At 39.5% G+C, this 11,501-nt stretch overlaps 1 protein-coding gene across 6 annotated transcripts in view; it reads right to left on the minus strand.

Annotated features, from left to right (window-relative positions):
* LOC108427379 (platelet glycoprotein Ib alpha chain) overlaps positions 1 to 11,501 on the minus strand; it is a 36,242-nt gene that overhangs the window by 17,945 nt on the left and 6,796 nt on the right. For 5 of the 6 annotated variants that reach the window (XM_037544821.1, XM_037544820.1, XM_017697459.2 and 2 more), the window contains exons 2-6: positions 10,364 to 10,428; positions 10,066 to 10,114; positions 3,717 to 3,805; positions 3,029 to 3,094; positions 89 to 157 (exon numbers count right to left, since the gene is read on the minus strand). In XM_037544821.1, coding sequence (XP_037400718.1) covers positions 89 to 157; positions 3,029 to 3,094; positions 3,717 to 3,805; positions 10,066 to 10,114 — 273 coding nt within the window. In that variant the 5' untranslated portion in view covers positions 10,364 to 10,428. Of the gene's footprint in view, positions 1 to 88; positions 158 to 3,028; positions 3,095 to 3,716; positions 3,806 to 7,455; positions 8,054 to 10,065; positions 10,115 to 10,363; positions 10,429 to 11,501 lie in introns of those variants that run through there. The other variant, XM_037544822.1, reaches the window with a different exon arrangement.

Consider the following 11,501-nt stretch of genomic DNA (forward strand, 5'->3'; position numbering starts at 1 on the left):
AATAATTCTACTTTGCCATGTGGAAACGCTTTAATTATGACTATAATGTTAATTAAAAATAAACTTCAATCTTCTGTTCTCATCCTACCTTGGTCTGCTCAAAAGCCTGCTGGAAATTCTTGATCCTATACAAATAATCCTTTAATAAATTGTCAGTCTATGAAAAACATGAAAAACACAAACACATGTGAATATGACATCAGGGATTAACCATGAGGCAAATACAGAAATACCTACACAGACACATCAATATAATACCAGCAAACAACATGCAAAATGTTTAACATGATTAAATAATTCCTAACTTAGTTAATGGGTACCGACTCAAGCATCAGCACTGAATAAAGTGTTTAAAAAGTGTGTTATTAAATGATTCTGTTTGGATGTAAGGTTTTATAAGGGCTTTACTGAAGGGCAATAGTCCTAAGATTGTGCTGGCCAGTTCTGAAGTTGACATAACACCTATACTATATGGCCAAAAGTGTATTGACATCTCCCCTTATGCTTAAGTTCAGGTGTTTTAGCCACACACACTGTTAACAGTAGTGTAGAGAATCAAGCACACAACCATGCAGTCTTCATAGACAAACACCGGTAGTAGAATGGGCCATACAGAAGAGCTCAGTGACTTCAAACAGATGACGCCATAAGTCAGTTTGTTATATTTCTGCCCCGCTAGACCTGCCTTGGCCAACTATAAGTGTGAATATTGTGAAATTATATTGTTGATGTTGAAGCATCTGTTGAAGCATCTGGTAGCACCAACAGCTCAGCTGTGCTGAAGAACGTAGCCTCTGGAACAACATTCGCATAGGAACTGTGTGTCAGGAGGGTTTTTATGGCTAAGCAGCTGCACGCAAGTCTAAGATCCCTATATGCAATGCTAAGCGTCGGCTGGAGTTATGTAAAATACACGGACACTTCTGAACTTCTAGTGTACAAATTTATGTTTTTTGGAAGACGCAAGGTGAATGATATTCATTTTGGTTGGGGGGGGGGGTGTAATAATCTGGGGCTATTTTTAAGGGTTTGGGCCCCATAGATCCAAAGAATGGTAATGTTAACACAACTGTAATGTAAGGGGTGGTGGAGAAGACAATGAAGCAGGGTGCAAGGATGAGCTAGGGGTTTTATTGGCGTCCATGGTACAACTAGCAAAGAAAAAGCAGAAACAAAGCTAGGAAATAACCAAAGAACTAGGCCAACAAAACAGAGAGCAAAGGGACAGAACTAAACAAAGTACAAAACAATAAGAATGAATATGCCAAATGGAACTAAAAAAAAGAATAAGTCTCAACAAGGACTGTGACAATCACAAGGGGATAAATACAGGGGAAAATGAAAAAGAAACATATTTACATGGGATATTTACATGTCAGGGCAACCAATCAGACACAGGGTACAGCAGGGAAACCAAACACAGAAGCACATGGCCAGCAACATGAGGGAAGGTAAACAAGAGGGGAAAACAAAGACAAGGTCAGGTCTACACCGGATGTTACACACAATCTAAGCCCTTTTGAGTCACGGGGGGAGGAGTGCGGATGCTGGAGCCTATCCCAAGATCATCATCAAGCAGAAGGCAAGAAACGCCCCAGAGAGGTCGCCAGTCCATCACAGGATAGACACACTGACATATGCATTCACACCTAAGCCTCACTCTCTGGACTGTGGAAGGAAACCCATGCAGAAAGGAACCCTGGGTGCCCAGCCAGGGAATCAAACCCAGGCCCTTCTTGCTGTGATACAACAGCACTACCTGCTGCACCACCACTTCAGACAACGATATACTTCCAAATTTGTGGCAACAATTGAGGGAAGGCCACCACAGAGCAGGGTCCTCAACCCCACCAAACTCTTTGTAAATTACTTGCAATGTTGACTGTGAGCCAGGCCTTCCTGTCCAAAATCAGTGCTTGATTTCACAAAGCTCTTTTGAATCAACTGGCACAAATTCCCACATATACGCTCCAAAATCTCGTGGAACGCCTTCTGAGAATAATGGAGGCTGTTAAGCCACAAGAAGTGCATACTAGTGCCTATGATTTTGGAATGGGACACCAAATGAACTCATAGAAGTGTGAAGGTCAGGTAAATCCACTAGTTACTAGCAAAGCGTGATTTAGCAGTTCTACATTAACTTTTTAAGACCATTTATTGTTAAACTGTGTTGAACGATCAGCAGACCTTTATTTTACTATAAAGGAGGATTACTTTATTTTTTTACCTACAAATCTAATTCTGCTGTGGAGCCTCAACAGGACAGTAAAAGAGCTGCATGTTGCCGACCCCTGTTCTATACAGAGCTGCTCCCTTTCACGCAGGTGTATTAAGTATGAAACTGTTGACTGACAGCTGTAGCCTGCTGTCCATAGCATTATGCACATACTAAAAAATAAGGTGTACTGTAGCAGACTAGCATATTGTTGTCGCAAGAAATCTCCAAAATTAGAACTTTACAAGAGAAAGAAAAAACATACTGTAGTTTTAATGCAAGTCAAAGGAACCAGACATCTTTCAAAGTAATTTTGGGGCGTTTCTTTTGCTCCGTTCATCATGAAATTTACACACAATGTAAAGGGCAACAGGTCCTTTGAAATTATGTCAAAAACTGAAAAATGTTTTGTCAGTTTTCTTCCAACAGCAGCGATATCAATTTAAATTGTGTGGCTGTATTATCTTTGAGAACATACAGGATCTGGACAATCATCAACATTATCACCCTAAATGGCCAGGACTCAAAGTTGGGTCTAAAGTTTTATTACACACTTCTACAACCTATGAATCACTCAGGTAGTTTGCAATGTAGTCCATGTAGTTACTGAATAAAAAGCCCTAGTGTGTAATAAGCCTGAAATTTTAGGAGGTTAAGGTACTCAGAGGAACAGTGGAAGGAAAACAGAACCAGGTCATGTCAAGTAAAAATACTTTAGTAGCACGTCACATGTTATTAAAACTGGACCTTGTTCTTCAATAATTAATAAAAATGCTGTGATAGTCCTTTAATTATTAATAATGAGATACTTGCCACGTGATTCTTAAAACTGCCTTCAATGCACTTGCCTCCACAAACACCCAAGCTTAAATGAAATCCCTGTGAAAAGAGAGCACAGCTCAGTCATCCTGTGAAAACTAAAATAAGAAAAAGTTAGTTATGCAGTTGCATGCAAAAGTTTGAACACCCCAAATACAACTACGTTTTGTTCATTTTCTAAGTGAAATTTTAGTGCCATTTTTTTATTTACTCGCTAATTTCAATGCATTTTAATATATTAAATGTTCCATAACCTTTATGTTTTATTCCCTACCAATATGTTACGTTCAGCAAGGAAACAGCAACTGTTCACTGGAATGTGAAGAAGTGTGTTCTCTGTAGAAAATGTGTTCACTTTCCCTCAGAAAACCAATACAAAGGTTGTAATTTAAACATATGAGCCTAAACTTTTGCATAAAATGGTGTATAATCTCCTAGGAGGTGCATGTAAGCTCAAGCTAACTACAAAATATGTTTAACTATCAAATATAAACAAATCTATAGCACCACGAATAATCAGGTCCTCAATTTGGACCCACGCACATACATACACATGCAAAAATGCTGGTACCGCTGGTTAGAATCACTAACTTGAGAGAACTGGAAGCTAATGTCATTAAACAACTGATCACAGGGTGACCGACGTGAGAGGTATGTGTGAGGAGGGAGAATGCGAACTCACAATCAAGAGAGTCGAGTAGGCCCAAGTTTTGATACTCATTCCGTCAACGTGGTAACCATCAAAGCTCATGTCCTCATGGTTCTGTGTGCCTGCAGAGAACAGAGGGAGGAACCAAAAGAGAGATGCAGATGACCAAACACGTTAGCTTCTCTAATATAGCACAAAATAACATTCAAAATCAACAGAAAATATTTCTGATAAAAACTTTCACCAGTTCAGAGGAGTGTAACAGCACACTGAAGACAAGTTTCAAAAGAAGAAAGTTTTTTCTGCGTTAATATGTTGGTTTGTCTCAGATTAACAAAGGCTGTCCAATATAAATGTATAAATATAAATGCTATGCCTAACAAAGTAACCATAAAAGCCAAAAAAACCTTACAATTTATAAGCTCTTCTACAGAGCCCTGATGGTGGCATCCCATAAAGGTAAATACAATGTGCGGCCACATCTAATTAACATGTGGAAACAAGATACTAATATATGGCCATGACCTAGTAAGGCATAGGAATGACATAATTTAGTTGTGAATGAGATCATGCCTTTCTGAGTTGTGGCCACAACTTAATTATCTTGTTCCCATGCCTTACTGAGTCAGGGCCTCACATTTTTATTTATACAGGATGTCACCAGCAGAGCTTTGTACCCTTCAGACAAAAACATTCGACTGAGGGTGCATGAATAGCATACTCCACCAGCCCACTTCACTCTGACAGGGTGTATTCACCCCCCAATCTCTCACCCAATCAGAGAATTTATTTCTATACTATATATGAATATTTACAAGATTTGAATCTTTATACTACATCAGTATTCTTATTATCCTTTTAAAATGCTTCTTATGAAGTATTTTAGTAATAAAATATTGTTCAATATTATACAATTTTTCAATTTGAGATTAACCCAACTTCTACATTCATATTCGTGTCAATGCTGGACTTTGGCTGACCAGGACATGACTAGGGACCCTTGGCCTAAACCCCATGTGTCAAACACGGACTTTTAGGCCAAGCACAAACACAATCCTATCTGTCTCGCAAAAGTATTTTCATTTAATTAATCAAAAATTATATAAAAACAGTTTTGTTGAGATTTTTTAATCTGGCCCTTTTACTGGTTGAGTTTTACATCTTCAAGACTCAAGATAAAAACAGGTGAGGATGTAATTTTATATTACTGTATAGTCATTACAAGGCAACACACAATCATATGCAAAAGTGTTAACATTATGAAATGACAAGAAATGACGGCACAATTTGTATTATTCTATTTATTTGCCTAATTTAACCTTTTGGAAAACAGAACATAAAATATAAAATGTGCCATAACTGTTGTAGAGATCAATAAGTTAAACGCCACAAATAAACTATACAGAGGAAAATAAGTGTTCAATTATTTTAAAATCGTGCAATTTGTCCAGGGGCATCTGTGAGTAATAGCAATGCCAATAAACTAATCCGGTATGCAATTGTTGTAAAATCTGTTGCGATTGTACTTCAGGAGATGCTGGGCTTTATGTGACTTACAGTCAAAGCAAAAGTTTAAGCCCCACCAGCAAACTGCATGAAAACCTCCTCAACACAGAACACACTTAAATGTGGCATTTTTGTGCAAATTTTAGTTCACATTCTGATGAGTTTGGCATATTAAAAGGGAAAAAATTAAACATGAAATGTTTTTTTCACAGGCCACATTTCCTATTTGGCTTTTTTTCAACCTGTTAAACTCAGCAAATAAACAGAAACTGAGCATTAACTTGTGCAGAAGTGTGTTCTCTGTGGAGGACGTGTTCAGTTTCACTTAAAAAAAAAACAATTAAACCTGTCATCTGACCAGGGGGCTCAAACGTTTGCATAAAACTGAATATGTTTTATTTAAAAAACTGAGCTTGTCAATGCAGTGGATTTGTTGCTGGAATTCCAGAATGAGTCATTCTTGTTCCTTTCCTAATCAGACAGCAGCAAGAACACCGCATTCACCATGCTCTCTATGAAAATCAAGACTCAGGTGTTACGGAGTGCATAAACAATACATCCCAGATGTGCATTTAAGGACATCCCTGCTAGAGCAAGTATGCAAATCACTATAAATAGTAGTATGAGCACTAGAAGCTTTTCTGTAGGGATACCTTCATATTAGGGCTCAACTTAATAACCACAGTAAATCATAAAACTGACTAGCTGCAAGGGCACATCCTCTTCCAAGAACTGTGCAAAACAAGAACATCTTGGTTCACATCAGACCAGAGGTGCCAAAAATGTGACCTTATAGCCAAAGTTAGCATATATGGAAGTTACCCCAACCCTACCTGCCTCACGTAATGACAGAACAAACACATTTAACTTAATCAATTCTGAGTTTACTATTAAATTAATATTTTAAAGTTTAAAAGGTTTTTTTAGTAAAAATATATTGAGCATGATGCTATAAACATGATTTTAATCCCACCTACTAGTACAAACAAACAAATATTTGTATTTGCTTATACAGTATGTGTGTTTTGCTTTGTTTTGGCATTAGCCTAGTCTGAATGTACCCATGCTGTAGCCCACTGGAACAAATCCTATTATCTACAAATTGGTAACTATTACACTGGAAACTTTACAACCCCATTACCAAAAAAGTCAGTACGCTGTGCAAAATGTAAATAAAAACAAACTGCAATGATGTGCAAATCATGTAAACTCTATATTTCATTAAAAATAGTACAAATGATGTTAAATGAGCTGTACGGCAGCTGGAGACGCTGTTTCTTTTTTTCAGCACTGCATTCCTTGAAAGTAAATCACAGCCACACAGCCACACAGCTGTTTATGGTAAATTAAAAATGGGCTAATGCATACTGTCCACACTGCCTTTCTGACCAGCTAATTAGATGTAAATTACTATTCTGACAAACAAGAAATTCCGGTTGCTTTTTACTACATTAATGTTTGTCTACATTAATCCAAATGTTACACAGTGCTTTCACTGCCAAAAACAGGTGCTGTCCAGATCAATGGGTTTAAACAGTTTAAGACTTCTGCACAGTATTTTATATGCATACATATATACAGTTGTGTGCCCTAGTCAAATGGCATGTGATGCCGTTAGCACGTTTTATGTGATCATTGCTGTCAGAAATAAAAAAAACCCTAATATCTGCATTTTTGTCGCTTTTCAGGTGTTGATGTGATTTAATAGTGCATGTTGCCCTTTACACTGTGTGTGAATTGCATTAGGAATAAACCAAAAGAAATGGCTCAAAATGACTTGGAAAAACGTCTGGTTCCATTGACTTACATTAGAAGTAAAGTAAGCTTTTTATATCCTCTGTAAAGTCACTGTTTTCGAGATGTGAGGTTTTGTTTTATGTTTTACTTGTAAATCTTAAATTCAGCAAACAAAATAGAAACTTTGCAATAAAATTAGCAAAACATTCACACAGAGAAAATACATACATACATATACATTATGTGTGCATATATATATATATATATATATATATATACACACACACACACACACACACACACATCTATAAGGTATCTCCCTATTAATGTGACTTTTTAATGCCGTTAGGACACCAACACCCCCTTCTGACTACGCAGCTCAGGCGTGCTGAGACACAGTCATCAGCGCTGTTTTCACACCTAGTTTATTTGCTCCTTTCAAGTCTGTTTAGTTCTACGTTACACCAAATTCTGCACGTGGCTGTTCTTCTGACTGGTCCGAAATCTTGCGGGGACACAAGCTACTTACCTTTTTCTCAATGCGTGCCAAAAGCAGGCCAGTACGCGCGGAGCGTTCACACTGTGTCAGAACGAACCGGACCCGAAAAACCCGGGGCGGTTGGCCTGGTCCGCACCAGACGAGGGAGGTGAGAACGGCTCCCTACTCAACGCGCAGCCCCGCTCAGCGCCCTGTCAGCCCCTGCTGTCACCTGCCCTCTTGTTGCTCAGGGCGGTTTGACTCGAGCGTCTTCCTTTCCTCCGTCAGTGGCGGCGCTCACTGTGCGACTCTCGCCTGCTTCGCTGCGCGCTGCATCACTTTACTGTCGGCTCTGAAGCTGCTGGCCGCTTTTAGACTCGAGCTGAGCTGTGTAGGGAAGCCCCCCCAGTCAAAAAACTCCCCGCCAAATTCAGACCGCAGCACGATCGAAGTGGTAATTTCCCAACTCAACGGTGACGTCTGTCTTCAACATGAAGGTTCTAGACAGCCTGTCCCCGCCACGCGAGCGCTGAGCAAACGGCCAGTTTACTTTCACTTTCGATCTTCGGAGATAATCCCGCGCGACACTTTCACTGCGCACGGACTTTCAGCTCGCGCGAAAGACTGTCTATTAAAAATATAGACAATATACAGAGGCTGGAATTTCCGTTCCACCTTAAATGGTTACAGTGCAAATCTTCTGCACAGTATTTTATGTGCAAAAATGTTGGCACCTGATGTAAATGAAAGATTCCCAAAACTAAAATGTCTTGTATTATGTAGATAAAGCATAAATAAAGCACAATAGCACATCGGAGCAAGTGCCCTAAAACAAGCTTCCTTAGTAGAGCGTAAGAGAGAAGACAGGCACTTTGTAGGGAGAGAGTGAACTTGTGAACTGCACAAGGCCAAACGGCCAGAATGGAGAAGTGCTAGTGTGCGTTAGGAGGTTCCTGGCATGACGTTTTTTTTTTTAAATAAATCATACTAGGCCATGGTTTCCACAAAAACCCCATACACTCACAGAAATATTTAACCCTAACTTTTAAGATTAGTGTAATATTATTACATGACAAATTCCCATTTACTTTTTTTTTAGCACAAACCTATCAAATAGATGTTACATGATGCATATTCATTTGTGTAATAAAGCCTATTTATTTTAAATGCATAATCCCCGGTTTATGTATTCAGTATTATTGGATTGGATTGGATTCAATTTATTGTCATTGCTTAAGCTAAAGTACAAGCAACTAAATGCATTAATGGAAAAGAGAAACAGAATACACTGGGTGAGGGAGAAGAAAAATTTCCTGAGGAAACTCAGTCTGGGAACAGGGAGAAAAAAACACCTCAGCATTAGCACACCGTTACACATACACAGGACTTGCAACGGGGATGGGGGCGGGGGTGGGGGGTGCGGACAAACCCAGCACAGTAAGCGGCCATCCGGATCTGCAGCCATTAATCCGGCGCTGATCAACAGACCCGTCATACCATACCGGGGGTAAAAGCGGCGAAGGCGTTGGGAAGGGGGAGGGGTAAGGGGGGAGGGTAGGAGGGAGGGGATATAAATAATGGGGAGGGGGGAGGGGAAGGGGGGATAAGGGCCTGAAGAAGGCGCCCTGCTCGGCATCCCAGTCCAGGTATCTCAGTTCGCAGGGTGGATTGGCGATAACACAGCAAAATTGCCATGGAGACAAACTTGATTGGGCCCAGGTAGAATCAACAATCAGCAGTCCAGTGAAGTGGGGGAGGAGGATAAAGAGAGGGTCTCGCAGCAGTGTTCCTCTGGGGGAGATGTGATGTACCAGCCAAGGCCAAGGCCCGCGCTGCTATGGGGAGCCGAAAGCAGATAAGAAGATTTTGCAGGCTTCTAGCGAGTAGCCGTAGTTTTTACGGTAGCTCACCAAGTCCATTATGGTCACTCCAACGATCCATTTTCCTTTGCAAAGCCGCTAACTTCTCCATGATGTTATCCAGGGTACGACTTACAGTCAAAGTCTGAGTGTTGACAGCTCTGCCCACCACGTCAATCATGTCGGGCAGCTTCAAGGGGCCGTGGACAGTTGTCCTCATTTCTCGAATCTCGTGATACACCAGGGCAATGCCTAATCCAATCAGCAAAACACCTGTGATCATGGTTCCGAATAGGTAGACGTCCTCAATATCCTCCACGGAGAGAGCAGCCAGGCACACGACACGCCACCTCTCCCACGCGTCCATCGTGTAGCCAGCTGCAAACGTTCCGGCAGGACAGGCTGGTTCCCCCGAACCAGAACTTCTCGTCGAGAAGATGGTGTCAATTCCGTTGAGAGAATCAGACCACCTTGTTGATTCAACAGCTTTATTAACATTAAATACTTTACTGCATTTCGTTGCTTTGTACCTGTGACATACGCAATGACAATAAAGTTGAATTCTATTCTATTCTATTCTATTAAAGCCTCACAAACATATTAAAAGCATGAAATTATGTCTGACATGAAAATGTAATGGACTGAGCACCTGCTGTTTCTAACTTGATGTGTGTTCTATATCTGTGACTCAGAAGTTTCTTCCAGCTTGTGAATATGCAAGGACAGTCTAGATATACACATGGATATTGCCCTGTCTGGCTATGGTGGAAATGTCTTGGCCTAAAATGTTTTAATAACATACCTAGTAGATAAACTGTCACACAATTTGCAAGGCCACATTCACACAGCATCTGTGAATGAAGACAAAGAACAAATCAATTAGGTTATCTGTAAAATGAGCTGAAAATACCTCCAACCTGGTCTGAGATCAGACTGTGTAAGCCTAATTAGTTTTGTTGTATCGTAAAATCAAATCATTTATACTTAACATGCTTACTCTAAACATGTCAGCTAGATATTGTAAACATTTTTAATATCACATGAACTATAAATTAATATGTACTACATTTTGATGTGTATATCTTTTAATATATACTTACTAAATCTATGTTGCCACATGTATGTGAGAAAACAGGACAGGAGACGGAGAAAAAAAACTAGGCACCTGAAAAAAAAGAATATCAGTGAGAAGACAAGCAGCGTCTATAATCCAGGCCAGTATTTAAACATAGTGCTCTAAAATGCAGTCACCCACCCAACACTAGTTAGCTAATATATTAGAGTCCCGATTCTAATAAAGGCAGCATAGCAAAAAAAGCAACATGAGACCACAACAGTGACGTCTAACCTGCAAGGAAGCACGCGTCACGAAAAAAAGCCGGGAAGAGGCTTTTAGGAATTCTCAAGCTAAGCTTTAATAAACAAACAGAGCCCAACTTTTTACAAAATGAACAGGATAAATGTTGTGGACAAAGGGAATCAGGCTTACTTAATATTACCAGTAGTTATTTTAGGACTATAATCAAGCTGCATTACTAAGTTAGCGAATAGCTAGCTTGTTAGCTGTGTTGCTAACGTGCGCTAGCACTGTCCAGTACAACAACGCGACCAAGATAACCTGCTAAAAAATAATCACAAACTACATAAATATATTGATCTTGGTGTGATATAAACTACAGATTAGAACACATTTGGGAGTAAAAGGACACAGGATGGTCTCGGATTGCTCACCATCTCACATGGACTGATGCTGCACCCACACCAGTAGAAGTGAATCCCATAATATTTTTTAAAGAGTTTTATGGCAGTTGGCGACCAACTTAAAGGGGCATTACCGCCACCTACTGGCGCAAAACATCGTTCCATTGACTTCTCATAAACTCATAAATGAAAACTAATCACATAAATTTTAAATAACAGAATCTTGTTTGTTTTACAGCTTTTTTTATTTAAACTATGTTAGTATGTATTAACTAATTACATTCAACATATTTTAGCATTGATTAAATTATGTAGATAATAATTCATTTTAATGCATACATATAAAAATATGAGTTTTTAAATAAAATCAAATAGATGTAAATGCATAAAAACTAACTCTGCCGTGAATCATTTCTGTGAGTGATGGACATGTGAAGGTCAATTTGGATATAATGGTGGTGTCAGGACAATAGAAGACATCAAAAAAGAGGTGGGGCGAGATCACCCCACCTGCACTGAGAGTATAAAATATGTGTA

Source organism: Pygocentrus nattereri, chromosome 14, assembly GCF_015220715.1.
Source record: "Pygocentrus nattereri isolate fPygNat1 chromosome 14, fPygNat1.pri, whole genome shotgun sequence".
Taxonomy (NCBI): domain Eukaryota; kingdom Metazoa; phylum Chordata; class Actinopteri; order Characiformes; family Serrasalmidae; genus Pygocentrus; species Pygocentrus nattereri.